Source organism: Paroedura picta, chromosome 1 (genome assembly GCF_049243985.1).
Source record: "Paroedura picta isolate Pp20150507F chromosome 1, Ppicta_v3.0, whole genome shotgun sequence".
NCBI classification, from domain to species: Eukaryota; Metazoa; Chordata; class Lepidosauria; order Squamata; family Gekkonidae; genus Paroedura; species Paroedura picta.
In genome coordinates this window covers 183,191,889-183,218,099 of record NC_135369.1, presented here as the reverse complement: position 1 = coordinate 183,218,099, position 26,211 = coordinate 183,191,889, and the positions used below count along the sequence as shown (strand labels likewise).

Here is a 26,211-nt window from a genome sequence, read left to right as displayed (position 1 = left end):
GACGGGAGGTGGCGCCTCTGGGACAAACACCGGGGGGGGGGGGGGCATTTCATTGTAATTAATATGAATGAATGAATGAATGAATGAATGAATGAATGAATGAATGAATGAATGAATGAATGAATGAATTTTGGCGAGTCTGGCTACAAACAAGGCGCGGATCTCTAGGAGACCTGTGGCTTGTTGGCTCGCCCTAGAAGCTCGCCCACTCCCCCCCTCCCGCCGCAAAAGAACCACGCGGGCTTCTCCCCTCGGAAAAGTGGGTATGGCTTGGAAAGTGGACACATTAACCGGCCTCCTTCCTCTTGCTCAGTTCCCTCCTCTCTCTCCCTTCCCGCTCCTCTGCTGGGGGGGGGGGGGGGAAAGAGACCCTAACTCAAGCCCCGCAGCCTGGGGACGAGCCACGGATGCCCCCTCCTCCCTGCCGGAGCGCCACAGCGATGCACAAGTTTGAAGGAGGAACTTCTGGGCTGAGGCAGCGGGTCCGGCCGGCAGGTTTTCTCACTGTCTGCCTTCGGCCTTCTGGCAGCTGCAGAAGGGAGCTGGGAGAGAGGCGCCTTTCGGAGAGCAAACCAGCTCCCTCCCCCGAATAAGATCCCCACTGCCCGCCTCCACCCCCCCCTCAACTCCAGAACTTTTCCTTCTGGAGCGCTGGCTTTAATGACAAGAAGGGTTCTTGGGGGGGGGGGGGGAAGGGATGGACGCGGAATAAATCTTCATTTTGGAGGCAATTAAAGTGTTGATTCCATTCCTGCCCTGCAGCGATGCTTGTAATTTGCTCAAATAGCTTTATGTACCCGGCACTCCGGAGCTCTTAGAAACCCATTTTCTAGTTAGACTTGTTGGATTACAATTTATTTTTTTATTTTTATTTTTAAAAAAAATATTCGACAGAATGAGAAGAAGGGGAATCTTTCCTCATCCAGAGAGTTCAGGTTTCCTCGCCCCCCCATCCCCCCCCCCCGTAAGTCCCGAGGTCAGCTTTAGACGCTCAGGGTACGGATCCTCGACTGAGGGGTCTCTCCGCAACGTTTGCCTGGCCTCCCTTGAAGTGGGGGGGGGGGCGCGCCCACCGAAGCGTGGCCCCACGCCTAGGAAAACTAGAGGCCGGCTGACCAGAATCGCGGGGCTTAAAAATAAATAAATAACGGACACACAAAAAGTCCCAGAAAGACTGGCAGCTCCCGTTTTGCCGCCCTCCTCTCCCCTTGGCCCCAATGGCCGTTTTTTATCAATGAACCCGCTTGCAAGTTTCAGAACGCCTCGGTGACATTTGGCGCTCTCGCTCGCTCGCTCCTGCCTAACGCCAAACAAAGAAAAGGGGAAAGGAAAAAAGAAAAGGGGAAGGGAGGGGGGAGAGCCAACCCCAGGCGGGTCTACTCGCGAGGAAGCCCGCTAGAACGGGGAGCGAGTCTCTGGGGGGTGCAGGGAAAGAAAAGGGGACTCCCGAAATGGCCAATGGCTCTTTTGCAGCCGGAGCGACCGCTAGGTTAGAACACATCGCCGCCGCCGTCGTCGTCGCCCCCCCCCCCCAAGATGATCTCGGCCATTGACGAAGCTGCTCTAGGAGAGATCTCTCCCCCCCCCCCACTCCAGAATTGGCTCCGCCTGGCTCCTTCACAACAGGCCCGGCCCTGAAGACTCTTCAACGCCGCCGGATCAGAGAGCAAGAAAACAACTTTGAAACCGAGAATCTCTCCTTGGTCACGCCAGCTCCGGGGAGGGCGGACAAAACGCAGGCCGGCTTGCTCCAGTTCCCACATTCACGGCAACGCCAATCGGGGTGGGGGTGGGGGACGCAGGAGGGGGGACCCAACTGGGGGTGGCCACAGAAGCAGGGCCTGCTTTAAGGGCGCTTGCCCTCCGCTCCCTTCCCCTCAAAGAAAGCACGGACGTCTCCCAGGGAAGCCAGCGGTCCAGGGGGAGCCGGGCAGGCAATATCTGACCTCCCTCCCTCAAAAAAAAAAACCCACATATACACACAAACACACACACTCCCACCGTGTGCTGGCATGCAACCGGAGGGGGGGGGGCTTCGAACACAACCTCAGATCACACCCGACGTGCTAACTGATCCATCAAGAAGAAGACTAAAATATAAACTTTTTTTAAATGCAGGGTGGTTTCTCCTCTCTCTTACCCCAACCCCTCCCTCTTATTTCTTCTCCCGCCCGCCCCCTCTCCCCCCTCCAAAAAAAACTCCCCGCCATAAGCCAAATAAAACGCGCTGGCCTGCAGAGGCCGGCCTCGCACAAAAAGCACCGCGCGGCCAGGTCTCAAAAGCGCTCGGCGAAGGGAAACTGACAAGGCAGGCTAATGAACCGTACAGACAGGAAGAAAATAGCTGGCATTTGGTAGATTTCAAAACCTCTGCCTTCCTTCCCCTGGACCACCTATCTCGGGGTTTTTCCCCCCTCCTTTTTTTAATTCTTCTCTTCTCTCCCGCCCCCCCCACGCCCCCCTCCCCAACGCGCTATTACCCGGAAGCCTGCAATTCACAGCTAAACACTTCTATTATCAATTTTTCACAAAGGGGGTGAAAAAAAGAAAGAACGGGAGAAGTAAATAAAATAAGAGAGAAGAAATTAAAAGCGACAAGGAACAGGTCAAGTCGGCCTCTGCCGCCGCTTTTACAAGCTCATTTCGCCAGGTCGAATCCAGCCGCGGCCCCTTTAATGAAGCCATAATAGCCACATTATTCACCAAAAAGAAAAAAAAAATTCATTTCGATGGAAATTTATCTAAAAGGGGCTTAATCGTATGCAAATAATAAAAAAAGGGGGCGGCTTGACCCCCAGACGGAGGCGTTCTGCATACAGATTGGACGCGGCTGCTGGGCAAAGACAAGGAGGAGGAGAAATCCACATCTACCTGGTCGGTGAGGTTGGCCGATCTGGTTATATCTTCACTGTCCGACTTGGATCCGCCTTCTCGGTCGTCTATCACCAAATCGATAGGCATTTTCCCTTTCAAACAGCTGATATACCGGTGGCAGAAATTGTCACATAATTCGTGTACCTGCGTGGGGACGGAAAGTAACACATACACACACACACACAAACCCAAAGTAGATATAGATATGGGTAGATAGATAAAAAGCAAAGGGCAGCGTGGAGGGAAATTGACAAGAACAAATGAATGCCCTTTTCTCCCCCTCTGCCCCGCAGACAACCCAAATTCGACATAGGGGGAAAGGAGGGGCAATTATCCCCTTCCAGATGCACCGGAATTAAGAATAACTCTCTCCATCCCCCCCCCTTCCACAAAATAGAGATATCCCAGAAAATTGACGTTGACAAGATGATCCCGAGCCAACGAGGTATTCAAGGCCCGTGTTAAATTTATCTGCTCCCCCCCCCCAGCTGAGGCCCTGAGTGGAGTGACCCGCATGGATGACGCTTAAGGTAAACTTATTGAATGTTCATCCGGTTATATCGTCAGATTGGGAGCAGAGGGGGGGGGGGGTCCGTTGGGTCTTCTCCCTCCCAAAAAAACACAAAAGGCTTTCCTCTCTCAGGAGGAGCCCACTGGAAATAATACAGCCAAGGTGACGCTGACCTTAACATTTCTCAGGCGCTGGAAACGAAACTTGTGCAGCCTTTCTCTATCTTCTCCCCCCCCCCCCATCCATGGGCCTATGTAAACTCCCCCCTCCTCCGACAGCAATATCAGTTTGCTTGCTACTTGGAGATAAGGCTGCCTGGAGTCCATCCTGCCCCCCCCCCATGTATTTATAAACCTAGATGGTTCTTTGTGGGTCTAGAGGCTGTTCTCTAATAGGCCACTGGCACCTATACAATCCCACAGGCCCCCTTTCGGAAAGATTTCCCATTCCTGCTGGGCTTTCGGGATATTCTTGCATTCCCGGGATGATTTTGAAATTTTATTCTTCTAATTAAAATCTAAGGCATTTGATGGAATAAAACCGGATTTAGGGTGTGTTTGTGTGCGTATGTTTGTGTTTGTGTGTGTTGTGGTGGGTGTCCAGTTCCACAGCAGCAACTCTGCTTTGCTTTTGCACAGCTGTAAGGGAGAGGATCGGTGCCCTGTGGGTGACCTTGCCGATGGATTTCCCCAAAACTAACTCAAACTAAAGACCCACTTAACTATTCGAGGGGAAGGGGGACATTCAGCAGCCCATGAAGGGGATGTGCCTTCTCTTTAAATAAAGTAGGCATTTTTTTTGGGGGGGGGATACAAGGCCCGGCTTTGGGATTCCATTTTTCCCTTTCTTTCTCCCTCGCCCCCCTTTTCCTTTTGGTGGCTGAAATTGTAATTAAACTGCAAAGAGAGATGGGCGCCCTGATTGGTCTTGACACTAATTATCAAAAAGAAAGACATTTATGCAAATTCTCCTAAAGCTTCAACTTTATGAACTGATGGAGGGGGGAAGGTGGAGAAGAGGCAGCGAAGGAAAGGGGGTGATTACCTTCTCTAATTCCAGCAGATGAAACCTTAATACTTGTATGGCTTGGATCATCTGCAAAAGATATAAAAGAACAACATAAATCTCTCTCTCCCCCTCTCTCTCTCTTTCTCCCTCTCTCTCTCTGACTTAAAGGGGGGAATTTCTTAGCAGAACTGTCCCTTCCCCCCCCCCACAAATAATACTTTCTTTTTTAAAAGTTCTTTTCATTTACTCGCAACCCAGTTCAAACTGAATAGCAATGGCCCTGTCAGCTGTTTGACTATAAGAGCTCTCCAAACGGTGTTCTGTTTTGTTTGTTTGTTTTTTTTAAAACATTTGATCGCTCTTGCAACCCAGCGGCCCAAATTTCACCACACTGCAGAAGGCAGTGCTCTCTTGAGTCGACTCTCTGGCTTTAAAAAACGGCAGTGGGGAATGCCCCAGGAGCCGCTTTTCGACATTAAAAGCAAAAACTAAAGAAAAAAATAACTTTTAAGAAAGAGGTCCCTTTAGGCGAATGACTCCCGCTCCCCTTCCAAATGTCCCTTTCCTACGGGGGTCACCAAAGCGGTCCAGTCCCAGCTGCAGTTTCCGGGTTTAAACGGGCAATCGGAGAAAGCCAGGCGAATCCCACCCACCCCGGATCGCATGGGGATCTTTGCCTTTCCGTTTACACAGAACACCGATTTAAAAATAAATAAGGCCAAGAACCCTCCCATTTTCCTTCCACGCGCAGTTGCGTTAGAAGAGGCGGCGGGGGAAGAGAATGAACGGCCCGTCCACAACACCATCCAACCCACCAACGAAAACAACCAGAGACGCGATGGTGGGAACGCTTACCAAGTTATCCAGTTCGGGATTCGAAGAAAATAAGGGCTTCTCTGCTCTGATCTAAACCGAAGCGAAACGGGGAGAGAAAGAGAGGCGTTTTTTTTTTTTTAAAGAACTGATTTGATTTGCAAGTCAACTTTGAAATGTGCAGAGCTGAGCTGGATTCTCTCTTAGGGACCCCCACCCAACCGCTTCGTTGCCCTCTTTCTGCCCTGCCCACGGCGGCCCAGCCTCTCTTTCCAAGTCACAAAATCTCCCCAAGCTCTCTCGGAAGACCCCGGGCGGGCGAGGGGGAGGAGGAGCATGGAAACATCTACAAGTAAATTTCCTGGGTGGGTGGGTGGGGGGGGGGGAAGAGTGCTGGAGGGGATGCCCCCCCTCCCCAGGCCAGGCCTGTCTGTGGCCAGGCGAATTCAACATAGTAGGAAGAGGAGTGGGGGGGGGGGAGAGAAAAGCTGGCAGAGGCGCCGACCTGTTTTGCGAAGACGGCGATGTCTTCGTTGAAGGACTCGGAGGAGCAGACGTCGCCCCCGGCCACCCCCGGCTCCCGGGGCGTGCAAGTGGCCAGCTCGCACTTCTCGAAAATCAGGGCTAAGAGCGGGAAGAGAGGGTGGCTGCAAGAGAAAGGAGAGCGGTCATCTGTCTCCCCGCGCCCAGGAAGGGGCCGCAGCCCCCGCAGAGACACAGGCCGACTTTGCCCCCCTCCACCGGCCCAGTTCCAGCACTTCCTGCACCCCTCAGATAGAGAGGCCTGCCGCTGGAGGCTCTACACTGAAGCGGGCTGGGCCTTCTTCGGAGAAGGGCGCTGGGGGGGGGAAAGGAGTGATTTCAAATAGGAGCCAGCCTGGCTGCAGCAGCCATTTTAGAAGAACTTTAAAGAAAGACCTATATTCCGCCGTCCCGGGCCCCAGTTTAGGTCTGGGAGTCAGAGTCGGGACCCCGAGGGGGAGGGGGAAGCTGAGCCCCGGGTTCATTTGCCCCGAGGAGCAGGATACAGGCCGAGGGAGCGCCGCTTTCCCCCAGCAGCTTGAGCCGGAGCCGAAAGACTCACCGTACAAGGAAAGGGAGAGGAGCGAAACGCCGAGAGGGGACGGCCCCAAGGCCGCGGGAGCCTTCGTCTCTTTCTCCCCCGAATCCACACCCGAACTCCGGCCAAGGCTTTGCCGGCGAAATTGGGTTCCCCCACCCCCCAAAAAAGCACAACCCCACGTGCTAAAGGAGCCCCCGGCGTCCAGGCAGCCGCGGCCGGCTCGCCCCCTAACCTGCTCCCGGGGCCGAAATAAAGGGGCTGGGGGGGGGGGGCACCATCTATTCCTTCTGAAAACTTTGGGAAGCCTCCGGCCCCCCTTCCCCAAAAGGGGCCGAGGTGTGGGGGAAGACCGGAGGGGGGGGGGAAATAGAAGCCGGCAAAGAGAGAAACTAGTTTTTTCTTTTTTGCAAAAAGTTCCTTCAGCTGGACGAAGCACTCTGGACGCTGCCGCGAAGTTCTCCCCCCTCCCCCTTTTTTTTGCAAGAAGAATTTTGCCTTTTTCCAGAAGGCGTGTTCGGTGTGGGGGGGGGCGGTGGTCAGAGAAAAGCCAAGCGACACACGAACGACCCGCTCCCCCCAGACGAGATTTCGACCTGGCCAAATCTCCCCTCTCTGTTTGCCAAGACTTTTGCAAATCCGCCGAGCAATTTTGGGCCCTTCCCCGCCCTTTGGAAGCTTTGGAAAGTTGCCTCCCCCCCTCCAAAAAAAGTGTCTGGTCCAGATCTCCCCCCAGTCCCGGTCACTTTCCATTTCTACTCTTGCAAACTTGGTGCTTGCAAGTCGCAAGGGTGGACCTGTTCCTTCGGCCCCCGCGCGTGACAAGGCCCACGGCGTGCCCCTGCGAGGGCACAGAAAGCAGCACAGAGCCAAGCCTTAAAGGGCAAAGGGATGCCCGCCTGCCCTCCTCCCCGCCAGCCAAGCCCCGGCAACGCCGCCCGTTCCGCCTTCTCCCTTCCCGGCAAGCGGCGGACGGAGCTTCGCCTCCCGTCCCCCCGAGCTCCGGCGGCCGAGGCCCTGCAGGGCCAGGCCGCGTCGTCCGTCGGGCGGCACCTTACCCGTAAATGGCATCCTTGTCCCTCTTGAGCGCGTCGTTGACGGAGGAGCCCATGCTGGGCGGCATGGCGTTGGTGTGCGCCGTGTGCGGGTACTGGTGCGAGTGGAGCGGCGGCCCGTGGTTCAGGTGGTGCACCGGCTGCATGGTGCGGGCGGCGTGGGGGTCCCCGTACATGGTGCTGGGGATCCCCACGCCATCCATCCCGCCGTAATGGGGCAAATCGTCGTACTGCAGAACAGAGGGGGAGAAGTGGGGGGGGGAATGGGGGTCAGCGGGAAGGCCTGGGCTGCAGAGCGAAGCGGGCTCCGACGGGGCGGTCGGGAAGGGGCGACGTCTGGGTGGAGGGCAATGGAGAGGGGGGGGGGCGTCCCACTAAACTCCCCCACCGACCCCGTGCTCCTCTCGGGGCGGTTTGGAAGCTGTCTCCCGGGAGATCCAACCTCCCCCCATCCCACCCCACCCGCGCCGGCGATAACCTGCATCCTGGCTCCTAACACGTGTCTTTCTCGCTCGCTCTCTCAACCCCCCCCCCTCCCTGCAGGCATCCCAGCCGGGGCTGCTCTCGGGCAAGCGCCTCTCGGGAAGAAATCCCTCCCGCTTTCCCCGGCAGCTTCTCCGCAGCGATGGAAAGGGCCGTTTCCCCCTACAGCACCGCCGCCCGCAGAGTCTACCGAAATTGGGGCGAGTTTGGGTTCTTGAAATGAAAAGACTTGTTGACCCAGCTCTTGGTCCAGGGGGGGGGGGGTTGCAAAGCACTGAGAAAAGTGCAATCCCGTACTCCCCCCCCCCCCAAATTAAGAACCAGGAATGAATCATCATCGATCGCTATTCTTTTGGAGAATCGGGGCTGGAAGGAAACTTTGCAAGCCGTCGGCCGCAAAGAAGGGAAAGGCCAAACTTTTTCTCCGTGGCGACTGTTGTTTTGTTTCGCGTGTGCGGAGGGGACATTGGCGGGAAGCATGTCAAGGGGGGGCTGCGATTCCTTTTTTTAAAAAAAGCCCCCTCGGTGTGGAATCGGCCAGCCGTTCCCCAGAGCCTTCCAATACCGAACTTGTTAAAAAAAAATTTTTTTTGTTTTGTTTTAAACTTCCATTTAATGCAAAAGAAACAGGCCCACGGTAGCGTCCTCCGAAGAGGGCAGGCAGCCCCACGGAACAGAGCTGAAGAAGGTCCGGACACGTTTAGGGTTTTATCCCCTTCGAGACCCACCGGGTGCCTTTTACCGCCCGGAAAGTCCACGCGGAATAAGGCAATCGAGCCCCCAAGAAACCCGAACGGGTGGACGGCGTGGGCTCCCCTCTTTTGCCCTAAAAGTTTGACTTTGATTCCTGGTCATGTGCAAAAATATTGGTGCTTTTTAAAAAGCTGGGAGTCCTGGCGACCGGGCCAGGTGGTCTTAGCATCCCCCCCAAAGGGGGCAAGACGTTTTCGTGGGGGACGCACCCCTAGTTCGGTCGGGCTCTGTCTCCCCGGCAGCAGAGAGCGAGAGAGCGCGGAGAGGAAGAGCGCGGGCGTCTGGCTTTCTCTCCTACCTGCCCCTAACCCCGGACGCCCTCCGAAGCCGAGAGGCGCAGCCTCCGGCGCGCTTCTCCGAGGATCCATCCCCCCCCCCCCCCAGCCTCTCCTCCGCCCGCTCCTTTCCCCGATCCCGAAAGCGGCCGAGCAACCGTCGCGGTCTGCACGTACCCTTTGCGCCATCGGCCTCCCGTGCTCCTTTTTCCGCCCGGCTCAACTTCGGCTATATATCCTCCTTAAGGCCAGCGTGGAAAGAGACCCAACCAAAAAAACAAACAAACAAGCCAACGAACAAAAAAAAGCTCCCCCAAATAACCCCAACAGTCCCCCCTCCCTCCCTCCCTCCCCCCGGCCGCCCCGCAAAAAAGAAAAACGGGGGGCGAAGCAAGAATCCTTGCAAGGCGCCGGCAGAGTCCTCCGCGGGAGGGGGCTCGGGGAGCCGGGCGATCCCTCGGCGCGGCCAAAGGCGACGGCAGGGCCGGAGGAGAAGGGGACGAAGCGGCCGAAGACGCGGCGGAGGCGACGGCTCCTCTGTCCGTGGCGCGCCGCTTTTCCTCGCGTCCTTAGGCTTTCCAAGGCAGGGGCCGCCGCGGGGCCAGATCCTCGTGGGTCGCCCTACAAGACCGTTTGTGTCCGAGCGCCGCGGGGTGGGCGGGAGGGAAGCGAGGCTGCCCGGGCTGGGGTGGGGGGTCGGGGTGGGGGGAGAGAAGCGCCTCTCCGGCCCCGCTACCCAACTTGCATGACTTTTCCTCCGCCGCTTTTCCTCCTGCCGCTCCTGCGCTGTCAATCAAAAGGCGAGCTTGTCAAAGGTGCTGCGGGATGGACGGGGAGGGAGGGAGGGGTGGCGGCGGCGGCGGGGTTTTCGGGCTCCGCCGGGCGCGCTCAGGACCCCTCCGCGGCCAACATCTCCCCGCAGGCGCCGCCGAAGGAGAATGTGAGGAGGGCTCGGCCACCAGGCGCTCGGCGAAGAGTCTTCCCGCTGGCGGGACTCGGCTCCGCGGGCGCTCAGCCTCCCTGCCCGGAGGAAGCAGCGGCAGCAGCAGGAGCAGCAGCAGAAGAAGCGCTGGCAAAGGCGGCCCCGCTCCCGCTCGCTCGCCGGCGCTGGCCGGCCCTCTGCGCGCGCCTGGCCGGGGAAGAGCGGCTTAAGGGCGCCCGGATCGCCGCCGCCGCCGCCCCCCGCGCCTGCCAAGCGAGCGCTGCGCCCGGGCCAGACTGCTGGAACCCGGAAGCAGTGGTGGCCATAACAGGTCGCGCCTGACACAATGCGGCGGGCCGCCCGACTCGCCTCGCCGCGCAGGGGTGCCTCCGCCGCCGACGCCCCCTCCCTCCCTCCCTCCCTCCCGCCCGCCCTCCCCCGCGCCCGCCCCGGCCGGCCAGCCCCACCAAGCAGCCCCAGCGCCAGCGGGAGGAGGGAGGCAGGCAGGGAGGCGGGCAGGGGGCGGGGGACGGGCCCGCGCGCCGCCCCGCCCACGCCCCCTCCCCTCCCCCCGCCGCCCACGCGCCCAAGTGGCGGGCGCGCGTGCACGGCGGGGAGGTGCTCCGTCGCGCGCGCGAACGCGGGGAGCGAACAATGAGCGGCCGCCGGGAGGGAGGGAGGGAGGTGGCGGGGGGGGGGGGTCTTCTTCGGGACTGAGCGCCCCCTCCCGGAGAGAGGCCTCGGGGCCTTGCCGGTCCCGCCGCCCCCCCCTCTCCAAAGGCTCCTCCTCGGGCGCGCGCACGGCGGGCTTCCCCCTCCTCCCACCGGCCCTCCCTGCCCCAGGGGGAGAGCGCGCCCCCGCCCCCCCCCCGCTTGATCCCGGGGGTGGGAATGGTCTGCGTGGCCGCCAGCCTTTGTGCGGAGCCCGGGCGGAGAGGAGCCGGGGCCGCCGTCTCTCCGCGGCGCGGAACTTGCGCAGCCCCATCGCTGCCTCTGCAAGTGGGGGGCAGCAGTGTGTGTGTGTGTCTGGGGGTGTGTGGGGGGGGGGCTTGTGTTGAAATGCACGCCCGGCGCCGTCGGTCGGGGCTGCTCTTGGCCCTCCGGGACGGCGCCCCCGGCTCCGCCTCGAAGCGTTTGCACCTCGGGGCGAGCGGGCTTCCTTCCCCCGCTGCCGCCGCGTCGGCCGCCCCCTCCCGTCGGAAGCTCTCGGGCCGCCGAGCGCCGCCCCTCCGCCCCGTCCCCGTTCCTCGCGGCCCGAACTTGGCGAGCCCCACGGCTCCCCCCGCGCTCCGCCGGAGAATGGGCTCACCCAAATCTCAGTCGCCAGCCGGGGAGGAGCGGCCGTCCAATCAGGAGCGGCCGTTCGAAAGCCGAGCGGGCATTGGCGGAGGGCGGAATCAATTCTCAAAGAATCGATCCGCGGGGGAGCTTCGATCCGCCGGGAGGGCGCGAGGGGCCCCGCCCCTCCCCCAAGCGGCGCCCCGCCCCCTCCCTCGCGCAGCCCCGGAGCGGAGAAGCGGGGCACGGCGGGGCAGAAGGAGACGGCTTCCTCGCACCTCGGAAGTCCCTATGCGAAAGGGAGACAGAGCCCCTTTGCCCCTCGCTCAAGGGAAACCCTTTTCTTCCCTGCTTCTCCTCTTTCTCCCTGCGCAGCAGCGTAACGTGGGAAGCCCTGCTGGGTTGCAGAGCTCCTTGGCTCGCCTTGTCCCTTGTTTCTTAGCTGCAAGGAGGACCTTTTCTCCTATTGCACGGAAAGAGGGATCCGGGGTGGGGATGGGGATCGTGTCCCTGCACAGGAGGCCAGGCGAGCCTTTTCCCCCCCTAATCTCCAGCGGGCCCTCAAACAGTCCTCTGGCGCGGAGCTCTTTTTCCTGGTTCGCGTGCAGAGGCGATCCTAAAACCGTCTACTGCGGGGGGCACTCCCAAGCCGGCCTACTCAGAAGTAAAACGCGCCAATTTGCAATCCAACTCCCCCATGGGAATCATGCTCCTGCCTGCCATTCAATGCACGTTTATTGGAGGGGGTCCTTTGAACTGAGGAACGCCTGACTTCTGAGGAGGCCTACCCACGACTAGAGTGTGCTTTGTGCTGTTCTGCAAATTCTCCCCCCCCCCAAATAGACCGGGAAGGATTTGCATGGCTCTTAGGATCGGGCTCAGGGACTTTGCCCGCGGAAGGCTCCGTCCACGAGGCGATTGAAAACCTGACCCAGAGGGTGGCACAATCTGTGTGTTTTTTGGCTGGGGGGGGGGGCGTAGTCCAAGATACAGAATATTAAGAGCGTTGCCCTTCCTAGGACAGTTCCCCCCTCCCTCCCATACACACACCTCTGGGACCGCTTAGGATCTCCGTGGCGTCTTCTGGGAGGAAAGAAAGCGCAGGCTAGGATCGGGCGCGGGAGGATGCGCCGCTAAGGCAAGCCACCGCAGCTCGGCTCCTGGATCCCATTCCGGGCGCTGGACCGACGGAGGCAAGTTCAAGGCGGCCGCAGACGGAAGGAAAGGCTGGATCGCTGACTGGTTGAACCAGGAGAATCGGGGCCAGTCGCGAGGCTATATATACCTACATAATTTAATATATCATATAATATGTGTATATCATCATTATACATATATAATATGTTAGCGGTGGGACGCCTCAGCCTGGCCTCGACCCACGTGCCAACTCAGGCCGTACTCCGTCAGGTAAGGGCGTTGCGCTGCCGCCCTTTGGAAGCCTCGACCAGCCTGCCCAGAGCCGTCTGCGCCCCCCAACGACCCGGGGTAATGGGCTAGCGGCGGGACCCTGCCGGGGCGAGAGAAGGAGGGCGCGCGGCACCTCCGCCGAAGGGTTCCCGGGCCTGGGGAAGACCCACGGGAAGGGAGTCGGGGGCGTCCCCCTTGCTCTGGGGGCCAAAAGTTGGCGCCAAGCACCTTGGCAACTCTCTCTTCCAGCAGCCCTTCGCCAAGAGTTCGCGCCTGACCGATGGGCCGTCCGGAGCCAATTCAGCCGGGCCTGCAATAATGCGGCCGGTCAACGACCGCGGGCGGGCGGGGGGTGCAACGGCAGGGCCGCCCCCCACTAGATCCTCACGGACGGGCAGCGATGGGAGACCGGCCTGCCCCATCTTCAGGCTGGACGGCCTTTTCGGCGGTGCAAGCCGTCGCCTTCCGCGCGGGCCCTTCCTTGCCCCGACGGTCTCCCCTTCTGCTCGCCGGACCTCTCCGTCCCAAGTACCGCTGAAAGCCGGCGGAGGACTTCGGCGGAGGCGAAGCGGCAGCTCCACGGAGCTTTCTGCGGCCCAAGGACGCGGGCCCTGGGCTGCCCTGGCTGGCTGCGGGACCTGGGGTGGGTTTGTCTCCCCGGCCGGGCCCGTTTGGCCGTCGCCTTGGCGCCTGCGGCTGGACTCAGGCCTCGCCGCGGGAACGGGGAGCCGAATGGCGCTTAAGAGCAGCGGGGACGGCTTCGGCGGCCGGGGAAACTTTGCGAGCAAGCGGTCCTAAAAGCAAATTCAAAAGGGTGAGCGAATCGGGGCCGGGGTTGCGAGGCCCGAGACTTACTCGCGTGTCAAGCCCCTTGCAGGCGCCTAGGGCCAAGTGGCGACTGCGGCCTTAGTGGGCCCCGAATGGCCCGGTGGAAGGAAAAGGCCGATCCCGAAGCCGAGCTGGCGACTCCTGACGCGCGAAGGCTTCGGCGAGGGCGCTCGCGGTTGGGTTTGCCCGCTGCTCTCGCGGCAGGCGAAGGGAGGAAGCCGTTTACCTCGAGAGGAATCCCGTGGATCGGTCCCTCCGGCCCAAGCCGGCAGGGGGAAAGCTCTTCCCTTTGGCTTGGAACGGACGCGGCCCGCCGGCTTCCCCGGTCCCCGCGCCCACTTCCCGGCTCTCGGCCTAGCTTCGGCTAGAAGTCGAAGCTGAGAAGCCCAAACAGCCTGGTGCCTCTCTCGCTCTCCAGCCTCTGCATCGGGATCCCGCGGCGAGGGGCATGGTCGGGGCTGGGAGGGGGGTGCAGAGACACAAAGAAGAAAGAAAACAGATTTTTTAGACCGCGGCGTAGAGATAGCAGAGGAATGCCGTCGGGAAGAACTCGAGGTGATAGCCGCAAGACATGGAAAGGGGTCTGTGGAGGGGGGGCAGCCCTTTAATGAACGTCTGTGAGAATTGGAGGGGGGGGGAAGAGAAAGAAAACTATTTAAAGGTCCATTAAAGGGCCAAACCTGAGAAGTCGACAGAATAAAAGGAGGTTGGCTGGAGGGGGGATTAAGGGAAGGCGAATCCGGACGGGCCGTGTGCGAGGCGGCGCTGGACGGGGCGGGCTGGGTTTTGCTGGACCCGGATTTCTGGCAACACAGAGGCCGCCCGGTCCAGTTCAGGAGTCACCCCGAGGTCAGGTTGTCCCGCCGGGACGAGGCGGAGACCAACCTGTCCGGGGAACTGTATTCGGTAAACAGTCTGGAGACCGACACAAACCACGTTTTGCAAGATGCGTCTTGCAAGAAGGGGGGGGGGATTAGGGGGGGCAGAGGCGCTTAGCAAATTTGCTTTCCTGTAAGTTCTTTAAAAGGGCTGAATCTCACGGGGGGGGGGGGAAGAAGAGGCAATTCCCATCTCTGACATTATTCAGAAGTTTAGAGAGGTCTTTTTGATTAATTAAACGGCCGGTTTAATAAAGAAACGTTCCTCGTAACATTGATGCCGCCTTAAACCTTTGAAAGCACCGGTCTTTAAAATTCTTTCAAAATAACTTGGGAAAGAAAGCCTCGATTTTTGTCGCACCTGTTTTTGCTTTGTTTTTAAAATATCTACCTGGATAAGAGAGCCCGAGAACCTAAGCGGAACTTGTCCAGAGTCCCAAGGTGAAGTCTTAAGGCAGACCCTTTCCGTGGTGTTCAAGTATGACCCCAACGCCTTTCTCTCCCCTCCCCTTCCCGTGGACTTTTCGGAGCGCAGCGAAAAATTATTTGACTATTGAGCGGCCTGGGAAATGGGTTCATTTCTTGGCGTTCTTCCGCCTTTCTTTCTTCCGCAGCGGAAGTCCGTGCAGACCGTTTGGTGGAATGTCAGTAAGCCAGGCACGAGGGCTTTAGAAATCTAGAATCAGCAGAAGGGACGGAAGGAGAGCAGAGTTGACACTTTCGGGGACAGCAGCAGCAGCAGCCCTTGCGTCTTTTGACGCCAGCGTAGGAGCGATTTCACCTGCGCGCCTTCTGCATTCCGAGCAGCTCTCCGGGGTGTGTCCGTGGCCAGCTGCTCGGAAGCAGGTAGCGGGAAGGAATCGGGCCCAGTTCGGTTGACTTTGTCATTCCAGCGAGGCTGGGAGAGTCCGGCGCTTGAAGAAGGGGGGAGTCAACCTGTGGTCCTCCAGCTGTCCATGGACTACAAGTCCCATGAGCCCCTGCCAGCAAATGCTGGCAGGGGCTCATGGGAATTGTAGTCCATGGACATCTGGAGGACCACAGGTTGACTACCCCTGAGCCGAGCGAATTCTCCCCAAAAGTTCGCGATTTTGCTGAGTATCCTTTCTTGGTGAATTAAAAAACACACACACACACACACACAAACACACGTACACACCTTGACTGAATAACAACAAGAACGATGTTGATGATGATGATGATAATAATTTAATTTAAAAAGTCGGCTGAATTCTGGAAACCAAAAGCGGCCGAGCACCTGGGAAAGCCAAGCCTTGATCGTTCGTGCCGTCTACTGGACGGCGGGGAAACTACAGCCGCCGTCGACAGAACCCCTTGCTGGGGTGGCGGAGGCCGGGCGCCGGACAGACGGGTCGGACTTGCGGGCCGGAGGAGCTGCCTTGGCCGCGGCCCATGAGGTGGTCCTCCGGAGGCGAGGAGAAGCCGCCCTCGTGTGACCCGAGTCCAAACCGATTTCAACAAATCCTCTTCGCCAAAGCGTCGGGGACCAAAACCACCGGGTTTTCTTTCTTTCTTTCTTTCTTTCTTTCTTTCTTTCTTTCTTTCTTTCTTTCTTTCTTTCTTTCTTTCTTTCTTTCTTTCTTTCTTTCTGCCTGCCTGCCTGCCTGCCTGCCTGCCTGCCTGCCTGCCCGCGAAGAGCTGTGGGTTTTTCCCCCCCGAGTTTTGCGCCCCAGACCGTCCTGAACGGACCTCCCGCCTTCGAAGCCGCTGATTTCCAAGGGGCTTGAGAAGGGCGTCAACTCCGTTCAGGGGCACCGGCGACGGCAGCGGCCAGGAAAAGCTTGAGGTGTCGATCCGGAGCGATCGCACGAAGTTTTGAGGCTGGCCGCATCTGGAACACCGACCCGGCGCCCTGCCGGGGGGGGGGGGAGGCAGCTTTCGTGTGCATGCAAAGGGACAGGGGCATTCTCACGGCCCTCCCCCTCCCCCGAGCCCCATTTGGCCAGGGGATATTTTTGGAAATGTTCTCCCGAGCCAGAACGTCAATGAAAAACCCGAGCTTGGCTGGGGGACCTTTGGTGTCAGAAAAGAGAGTATTGGGGGGAAAGGTCCGGGAAGCGGCGGGATCGGCGCTTTGGGTGGCGAGGAGACCCCAACTTGGGATGCACACCTCGAACCCGGGTGTCTCTTCTCCCGAGGAAGCCAGCGGATAAACTGTTGCCGGGACAGCGGCGCGGAGGGGGTGGGGTGGGGTAGAGTGAGCGAGCTGGGCAAGGAACCCCAAAAGAGATCCTGGACGGGAATCTCGCGGCTGCCTCGGAAGCCGACAGGTCTTCGGATCAAAAGTCCGTGACTTCCCGCGGATCCGGGCCACCGCCGCGGGGACTCAACTGCCTAATCGCCTCCGGGAGCGGACGATTCCGCCTTCCGAGGATAGTTCGAGGGGGTCGGGGTGGGCGAGCAACGAGCTACAAGGGCAAGCCTCGCACCTGGGAAAGTGTCGTCTTTCCTAAAGACATCAGACCCCCCCCCCCCAATAGCTCATCCCGCCCCCCCCCTCCCCCGCGGGGTCAGTCTCTCTCCGCGAAGCGAGCCGAGAAACCGTCAGACAGGAGTCGCCGAGGTACCGCGGGAGTCTCGGGGGGACGGGAGAAGATTTGCTGGCGCGCTAGAAGAGAATAGATTCCGGGGGTGGTGGTGGAGGGTCTTTCCCTAAATGTTCTGCTTAGAAATGCTCCGGTCTATTTGGGTCCTTAGCTTTGTTCGAAGGCAGCAGGGAAGCAACAGGCCCGGTTTCGGAGGCAGAAAATGCCGCAGGGAATCCCTGGCTTGATCTGTACCGTCGCCCGTCCGCCTGGCTACGTGTGTGAATGAAGAGAGGGAGGGCAGGAGGGAGAGAGGTGCGCCTGTGTATGTGTGTAGCTGTAGACCGAGGGATGTGTGCACACGTGTGTATGCAGACAGACGGGTCGACGGATGACAGAGATGATTAGCACCCTCTCCGTACAATTCCTTTACACCAGGGGTGGTCAAAGTGTGGCCCTCCAGATGTCCATTGACTACAATCCCCATGAGCCCCTGCCAGCGCTCGCTGGCAGGGTCTCATGGGAATTGTAGTCCATGGACATCTGGAGGGCCAGTCTGACCACCCATGATTTACACCAGGAGCTGTCAACTTGTGGTCCTCCAGATGTTAATGGACTACATTTCCCATGAGCCCCTGACAGCAAACACTGGCAGGGATTCATGGGAATTGTAGTCCATGGACATCTGGAGGACCACAGGTTGACTGCCCCTGCTTTACCCCGTATCCTGCACTCTTCTTCACCAGCTACTTTAACACACCGTATCGTTAGAGTAGTGGGTGGAAAGGAGGGGGAGGCAGACCCCTGGCCAGGTCTTTCTTCGCCAAGGTTCGTGTTCCCAGAATAAGGTATGCGAGTCCCACCTCCCTCCCCGGACCCTGTCTGGCTCGGCCCGCTTCGTTCGACGGGTCTCATTGCAGAGAGACTTTTTGTGCCTGGCGGCGAAGGGAGTTTACTCCGAAGGCGGTCCAGTTTTGCTCGATGGGGCATCCTTCCAAACCAGTTCTAGTGAGTTTTCGATATGTCTGTGTTTTTACAATGACAGACGCATATTTGCTTATGTATAAATGGAAGTGTGTGTGTGTGTATACAATAATTCTGTTAATGTATATTAACTCTGTTAATGTGTATTTTATTCTGCTAGTTTATGCTTGTAACCTTCCTTCCTTCCTTCCTTCCTTCCTTCCTTCCTTCCTTCCTTCCTTCCTTCCTTCCTTCCTTCCTTCCTTCCTTCCTTCCTTCCTTCCTTCCAGCTTGGTGAAGGTTAGGACTTCTGACCTGGTGAGCCCGGCTTGATTCCCCACTCCTCCACATGCAGCCAGCTGGGTGACCTTCGGCTCACTACATAAAGCTGTTCTGATCGAGTAGTAATATCAGGGCCCTCTCAGCCTCACCCACCTCACAGGGTGTCTCTTGAGGGGAGAGGAAAGGGAAGGGGATTGTAAGTCGCTTTGAGACTCCTTCGGGTAGAGAAAAGCGGCATATAAGAACCAACTCTTCTATTCTTACAGAGCAGTGATAACAAAGCGGCATATAAGAACTAGTTCCTTCCTTCCTTCCTTCTTTCCTTCCTTCCTTCCAATATTATAGATGGGAGTATTTCATTAAAAAAAAAATTCACAGGCCTTCGAGACCGACAGGTACGTTTGGCTGCTAGCCTATGTAAGAGAACTCCCCCCCCCCAATAGCGAAACTGCAGAACTGAAGGGGGATCCCCAGGGAACTGGCTCGGGTGTCACTTGGAGGGGCAGACCCTCCGGGCTGTAAGAGGCGGGCAGTCCTACGCGCAGCGGCGCCCTTCTGCTTCCCGTGGGGTTCTCGGGCTTGCGGCTCTGTGCAGGCAGCGCCCCAGTGGCATCTCATGCCGAGCGACAGATCTTGCGCTGGTGATCCTCTTAGGACACCCCTGTCCATCTGTTCCCACTTGCGCATGCCCCGGGAGAATTGTGGATCCCGGGCAATCTTTGCGCCCCATCCCCACAGGAGGCCAAGTGGGAATATATAAGCAAAAGTTACATTAGTAAACTGTGTCACAGCATCCAAACATAACATAGTTATGATGGCCAGTTCTTAGTCTGACAAAGGGTGCTTGCACTCGAAAGCTCACGCCTTGACTCACGCCTTGTTGATCTTAAACAGGGGTAGTCAAACTGCGGCCCTCCAGCATTCACTGGCAAGGGCTCCTGGGAATTGTAGTCCATGGACATCTGGAGGGCCGCAGTTTGACTACCCCTGGTCTTAAAGGTGCCGCTGGGCTCTGATTTTATCTGGAGCAGAAGTCCATCAGTGGGTTTTTGGTGCTAGAGGGGGCACAGTGGGCGGGCTCCTGGAGTTCTGGCCCCACTGGCAGACCACCTGATGGCACCTGGGTTTGGACTGATCTGACATGATTCCTCTTATGTTCAGAACATGGATACTCTCTATTCCTACTGCTTGGGGGGGGGGGGCAACATGGAGCCAGCACTGCATAGTGGTTAAGAGTGGCAGCTTCTAATGTGGCAAGCTGGGTTTGATCCCCCTCTCTTCCACATGCAGCCACTTGGGTGAGTCACAGTCCTGATAGTGCTGTTTTCAAAGAACGGGGCTCTCTCAGCCTCACTTCCCTCACAGGGTTTCTGTGGTGGGGGGAAGAAAGGGAAGGCGATTGTAAACCGCTTTTGTGGCTCCTGGTAGAGAAAAGCAGCCTATAAGAACCAACGCTGCTGCTGCTGCTTCTTCTTCTTCTTCTTCTTCTTCTTCTTCTTCTTCTTCTTCTTCTTCTTCTTCTTCTTCTGGAGGTGGTAGTGGAGATAGGGCTCTTCCTCAACAGTTGGAGGGCTTCCAGCCCTGCTGATGGACCCCCTGATAGCTCCTCGGTTTTTGCCAAAGTGTTGGACAGGAAGGGCCGCTGGCTGGATTCCCAGATGTTCTTAGGAGCAGCTCCGGGGATCCTTCCATTCAGTGGGGCCACCCGCTTGGGGACTTCCACCAGGGAGATCAAGTCAGAGGCAGTCCGATGGGCACGGCCTGCCTCGTAGCACTTTCCCTCTGATTTAGGGATCTGCTCAACAAAGCCGCGTTGCTGGAGCCAGTTGAAAGCGTTCTCTCCCGCGCCCAGTGCAAACCAGCTCTCGGTTCAGTTTCCTGCCAGTCTATCACCAGCCGCCTTCCTGCTCGTCGCGGCTCGAATTCGCAAGCCGCCCGCAGGATTTTCGGGGATTCCCAAACCAGGACTAGAGCCTCGTTTAAACGCTGGGACAGAAGTGGATCCGCGGGATCCGCCACGGAGTCACAAAAGGAGGCTCCCTTTGCCCGATGAAAGAACGGGCAAGGCTGCGAGAGAAAGGGAGGGACTCGGCTTGCCAGCCTCCAGGTGCGGCCTGGAGATCTGGAATGACAGCGGATCTCCAGGTGGCAAGGATCTGTCTCACTGGAGGTCGCGCGGAAGGAAAACGCTGTGTCATCGCATCGCTACTGGGTTCCCTCCCGAGATTTCCTCCCCAAACTTCATCCACCCCTAAATAATGTTGTCACTCGCCAGGTTGGGCCGGGAGATCTCCTGGGATTACAAGGGATCCATGGATTTGTCTGGGCTGCTTTGGAGGGCGGAGGGCTGCTATGGCATGAAGCCCCGATGAAGACCCCCTCCCCCCTCTCTAGGCCACGCCCTTCGCAGGCTCCATCCCCGAATTCCCAGGATTTCCAAGCCGGAGTTGACAAGCTCAGTTAGAAAAGAGTTTCCCAAGAAACTTAATGAGGGAACGGCGGGTCGCACTCGGGATTTCAGGCGGGTGAGGCCTTGAAACGCATAGACACGGCTAAATAGAACTAAGTAACTTTACAGCCAGGTCCGACACGCGTTAAGACCCACTGCAGGTTGAAATCTGCCCTCAGCCAAAGGACAGTCGCTTCCAGATTTCTCCCGCGCCCCAGCGAAACAGGGGGCACGATTCACACATGTCTCAGTAGGGCCCGGAGAGGCGGCCTTTTGATCCTGGCCGCTCTTTTGATCCTCTCTTTCCGCAGGGCACACAGCCCCCCCCCCCAACGCTCCATGAAGCAGGGGCAAAAATCAAGGGCCAAAGAGGCTGCGTCGGTCTCCTCCTCCCCCCACTTCCGCAGAAGGAGGCTGCGACTGCAGGTGCACGAACCGGATTCGAGGCGGGCCAGAGAAGGAGGGCGATCCCAGGAAACAACGACCAGCCCGGCCCCGGCGGGGTAAACAGAAACTCTTGCCAATTTCACCGGGGGGGGGGGGGGGAAGCAGAGGCTTTTGTCAATTTCACCAGAGGGGGGAAAAAGCGGGCGCGTGTCAATTTCATGGGAGAGGAAAGCAGGAGAGCTTGTCAATTTCACGGGCGGGAGAGACAGGGGAGAGGAGAGGGTGCTCTGCGCAGTCGCCGCACCCCTCCCTCTCCCAAGTCCTTCCTCCTTCCCAGGCTTCGACTCATTCAGTCTCCACCTGGCCTTGCCAACTCCCAGTTCGGAAATTCCTTGAAATTTGGAGAGGGACCTCATAATACCATCGCCCACCCTCTAAAATTATGTATGTATGTATGTATGTATGTATTATGTATGTATGTATGTATGTACTCCAGTTCTCTCCTCTGTATGGGATTTCAGCCTGCTTCTCTCCTCTAGATCAGGGGTAGTTAACCTGTAGTCCTCCAGTTGTTCATGGACTACAATTCCCATGAGCCCCTGCCAGCATTTGCTGGCAGGGGCTCATGGGAATTGTAGTCTACGAACATCTGGAGAACCACAGGTTGACTACCCCTGCTCTAGATGATCCTCACAACACCCCTGAGAGGTAGGGTCAGGCCGAGAAACTGGTGAGGCTCAAGATCACTCAGAGGACTTCCCAGGCTCCATTGTGGGATTCGAACCTGAGTCCCTGGGTTTCATCACACCGGCTCCCTCTGTCGTCTGTAGATGAGTTGTAATTCCGGGAGACCTACAGGCCTCACCTGGAGGCCAGCACCCCTAGATCTCACTAGAGATAGCGAGGGAGGGGGGTAGAGGACCCTGACACGTGTATGGGGGCCTTAAAGAAGTCCAGATTTCTAAGTAAACAGAAACTGTGTCTCTGGAGTGCATCCCTATCCAGAAGCAAAGCCCAGTTTATTCCATGGGGTTTACTCATGGGTAAGGGTGTTTAGTCGGGGCAAGAGCCACGATGCTCTGTCTTCCTGCCTCCACCTTGACTCCAGCTGGTTTTCTTTCCTTTCAAAGTATTTTGAGCCCTTTGAATGCTCTGGGGGGGGGGGGGATTCTAACTCCTCTTAGGGAGGGGAAAGGCAGGCAGAATGGGGGGGGGGCATTAGCAGCCTTAGAATGCCTATGTTTCCGGGGTGTTCCTGCATGCGTGTGTGTCCCTGTGTGTGCATACACATGTCTGCCATGCTAGCAGGCAGGAATCACTGGGATTATGTAGCTGGCGACCGGACAGAAGATATTTATTTCCAGCCAGCCTAGGGTAGTGGTTGGTGCAGGGACTCATGGGAATTGTAGTCCATGGGCATCTGGAGAGCCACAGTCTGCCCACCCTTGGGTTAGAGTGTCCAACTAGCATGCAGGGGACCAGGATTCCAATCCTGGCTTCTGCCATGGAAGCTGGCTAGGTGACCCTGGGCCAGGCCCATTTCTCTCACCCTAACCCTCCTCACAGGGTTGTTGTGAGGATAAAAATGGAGGAGGGGAGAATTGTGTAAGTTGCTTTGGGTCACCTCTGGGCAAATGAATTAAAGCAGTGGTCCCCAACCTGCGGTCCGCAGCCCGCGAAGGCCAGGGCGCCGGGCCGCGGTTCCCTCTCCTCGCCCCCCCCCCCCGCAGTAAAAAACTTCCCAGGCCGCAAGCTGCCCTAGAGGGAATATTTTTGAAGGGCAGGCCCTGTTTTTGGGGCAGAGCCGTGACTGGCACATTTCAAGTGGGCCCTTGAACAAGCTGTTCTCAGTCACTGTCCTTTATTTCCTGGGGTGGGGGGGGGGGGGGGAGAATCCAGTGCTTTCTCCAGGGCAAAGACCAGCCAGAGACACAAGAGCAGGCAACACAGCCCCTGGCCAAAGGCTGCTCAAGGCAGACAGAACCAGCAAGCCCAAAGAACCAGTGCAGTGTCACGGAATCTCAGCAGAACACTGTTGCAAGCCTGAGAAATGTAAAACCAGAGAATCCGCCCTATGCATAACCTGAGAATCCGAGGCAACAATGAACAAGAGAATCCACCACAAACCACAAGCTCAACACACCAACCCGTTTATGCAAAGAACACAATGTTGCCAGGCTCCTGGAACTCGTTTCAAAGAACACAATCTAAGACCAATCTTGTTAGCAAGCCAAGATCAAGTCCTGGAAGGAACACACTGAACTCAGAGTAAAATTCAAGAGGAAAGAAATAGTCCTGGGAGGCGTAATATTTCAAGGATCTTTTGGGATCCATTTCTCAATATCCCAGAAAATCACAGATACCACCCAGAGATTTGAATATGTCCAGAAAGTACCTAAAGTTATTTTTAAAAATAAATTTTTTATTAAGATATATTCAAATGCAAATGCCTATTGCAAACCTCCAGGTGAATCCTGGAGGTCCCCTGGAAATACAACTTCTCAGTGGTACCTCCCACCCTGTCCCATGGAACTAGCTGCCCCAAGAGGAGCATCCCCTGTGAGGCTCCCCTCTCTCCCTGTTGGAGGGCGGCCTTCAGGTGGCTGTGATCCTGCAGGCGGCTGTCCCACTTCTGCCGGGGCTTCACCAGCTACACAGCCTTCCCTGCTTAATAGTGGATAGCTTTTAATGGGGGGGGGTGTAGATTTTTAATCCTTTTGTATTTTCAAAGTTTATTTATTGTCTCTTTTGTAGTGTTTTGATTTTATTTTATTTATTGATAAATTGATTTATAGACTGCCTCTCTTGACTAGATCGCTTCGAGGAGGCTTGCAAGCAGTAAAAGCAACACCCCCCCCATAAAACTGAATAAAAGTTAATAAATTTATTTATATTTATATATACCCCCCCTCTAGAGCCTCTTGTGGTGCAGAGTGGTAAGGCAGCAGACATGCAGTCTGAAGCTCTGGCCATGAGGCTGGGAGTTCGATCCCAGCAGCCGGCTCAAGGTTGACTCAGCCTTCCATCCTTCCGAGGTCGGTAAAATGAGTACCCAGCTTGCTGGGGGGTAAACGGTAATGACTGGGGAAGGCACTGGCAAACCACCCCGTATTGAGCCTGCCATGAAAACGCTAGAGGGCGTCACCCCAAGGGTCAGACATGACTCAGTGCTTGCACAGAGGATACCTTTACCTTTACCTTTTTACCCCCCCCCCCGAGGCTCAGGGCAGTTTACATAAAAAACGTACATAGAACTCAGTTTACGTAACAACTTCCATACAGCAGTAACAATATTAACATTAAGCTGTAGCACAGGTGCAAACTATAACAATGCGAACATTAAACCCCACAATTCCATACGACAACATTTATCATAACCAAATTCCACCGATGGTGTTAAAAATCGACAATTGCCCTCTATTCCAGCCAGCTGTTACAATTTTCCGCTGCATCTTCAAAAACCGAACTCACTCCGGCACAGATCTCTCGGGCCAGATATACAGCACTCCGCATTGGGCGGGACCCCAGTTCGTATATGCTGTTAGCCACCCCAAGTCTGGTTTGGAGGAGAGGGACTGGGATAAAAATCAATCAAACAAACAAACAAGCACATAAAATAAAGCTGAGCACCAGATGACAGAAATCGGTTCCCCTGGAGGGAAAAAGTGGCAGCTTTGAAGGGTGGCATTATGACCCGTGGAGGTTCTCCCCCCCAGTTCCCCCCTCCTCTTCCCAGTCTCCACCCACACATCTCCAGTGTATTTCCCAACCCAGCCAGCCTCAGCCAACTTACAGCAAGCTGTTTTCAAGGCAGGCTGGAGATGTTCAGAGGTGGTCTGTCGTTGACCACCTGTGTGTCCTGGACTTCCTTGGTGGTCTCCCTTCCATATTTAGTTGTGAGTGTCCTGCATAGTGCAGGGGGTTGGACTAGATGACCCTGGAGTTCCCTTCCAACTCTAGGATTCTATGAGTCTATACCAGCCAGGGCTGATCCTGCTTAGCTTCCGGGACTTGATGAGACCATGCTAGTCTCATGGCGATGCCACTTGCTTCCTGGAGTTGTGTAACATAACAACATAAATAGATTCTGACTATGCACAAGGCGAGGCAGGCAACGGCAAAGCTCTGCTGAACATGTCTTGTCTTGGAAACTCCACCAGGGGTCGCTGTATGTCAGCTGCAACTGGACAGCTCAGAGGGTGCAGGATTTGAACCCAGAACTTCTATTCGGATGTTCTATCACAAAGGGAACAGGGGTGGGGATGGGAACGTACAAACGAATCACATTCTTTGTAAGCAACGTGTAAAGAAGTAAGTTATATTATTTGTAAATGTATGTAATAAAAGAAAACAAAGAATCAGCCGGATAACCTGAGCAGTTATTGGTGCAACCCTGGATGGTTCTTTTATATTTACACTGGGGGCCGAGCCCATTGTGTTCCTAAATACAACAGGTGTTAGATTGGGGGTGGTGGTGGACTGGAAGAACTCTGGGGACAGCCTTCCCCTCCCTCCAGGATCTTGGAAGGCTGCAGGCAACAGTTAGGAAACTCACCAGCAGGGGCAGCTCTCATGCAGCAGGGATCTGCAGCCTCCGAGCCTCAGAGGGAAGTGGAAGGAGGAGGGGATGGTCAGGGGTGGGGAATAGAAGATGATTGGCTGGCTGCTGGACAGACCGGCATGCCGGTTGGAGGAGGAGGCACACAGGGGCGGGACAGCTGCCTTGAGTGGGTGTTAAGCGCTGAGTAGCACTGAAGACATGAGACACGCTCCTCCTTGAAGGCCTTACCAGAAATATATTATGTGGAACAGATTGCTTTGGACATACTATGGTAATTTTCTATCAGCATCCCAGAGTTTGTTGACCTATTAGCTTTTCTACTGATTTGTACACACATATCATCTGAGAGCCAGGTTGGTGTGGTGGTCACGAGCAGCAGCCTCTAAACTGGAGAGCCGTGTAGGATTCCCCGCTACGTTGGGGGACCCTGTGACACCCTGCTTGGTCACTTTCCCCAGCTCTAGTCCTTGAAGCTCATCTTCCAGGCATTTGCAAGCCTACAGAAGCATTTGCTCCTTCATTTCTTGGGCTTTACAGCCAACAGGCCTGGATTTCCTGGTATAACCCGCCCCTCCCTTTTGATACATTGCAGTTCTTTCTGCTAAAAAGGTTTATCGTTGGGGCAAAAAGCCACTGCCTGCAATATTAATAATAAGAGCCCTGAGTTAAAGTGCACTTAATTACACTGGGCATGTTCTAAAGTGGTGGGAGGGAGAATAATTGCTTATGTAGATCCACACAGAGTGTTTCTAATGTCAGATACTTCCCCATCTCTTAGACCTGGGGTAAGGTGTATATTTAATGCCACACAGGTGGCTTTTCACAGCTGTTTTGCAACGGTCAAGTGCCCAGGTTCGGAAAAGAGTTCTACAGACAAA

The 26,211-nt window shown here is 56.7% G+C and overlaps 1 protein-coding gene and 1 long non-coding RNA gene across 5 annotated transcripts in view; one reads left to right on the top strand and one right to left on the bottom strand.

Annotated features, from left to right (window-relative positions):
• Window positions 1-9,174, bottom strand: part of MEIS1 (Meis homeobox 1) — a 218,151-nt gene extending 208,977 nt beyond the window's left edge. For all 3 annotated transcript variants that reach the window (XM_077314850.1, XM_077314857.1, XM_077314866.1), the window contains exons 1-6: window positions 9,010-9,174; window positions 7,325-7,551; window positions 5,712-5,853; window positions 5,249-5,299; window positions 4,430-4,480; window positions 2,872-3,018 (exon numbers count right to left, since the gene is read on the bottom strand). In XM_077314850.1, coding sequence (XP_077170965.1) covers window positions 2,872-3,018; window positions 4,430-4,480; window positions 5,249-5,299; window positions 5,712-5,853; window positions 7,325-7,551; window positions 9,010-9,021 — 630 coding nt within the window. In that variant the 5' untranslated portion in view covers window positions 9,022-9,174. The remainder of the gene's footprint in view (window positions 1-2,871; window positions 3,019-4,429; window positions 4,481-5,248; window positions 5,300-5,711; window positions 5,854-7,324; window positions 7,552-9,009) is intronic.
• A 7,520-nt stretch (window positions 9,175-16,694) lies between these two features.
• LOC143826172 (uncharacterized) overlaps window positions 16,695-26,211 on the top strand; it is a 40,503-nt gene continuing 30,986 nt past the window's right edge. Inside the window, exon 1 of one of the 2 annotated variants that reach the window (XR_013227026.1) lies at window positions 16,695-16,729. This is a non-coding gene — a long non-coding RNA (uncharacterized LOC143826172). The other variant, XR_013227025.1, reaches the window with a different exon arrangement.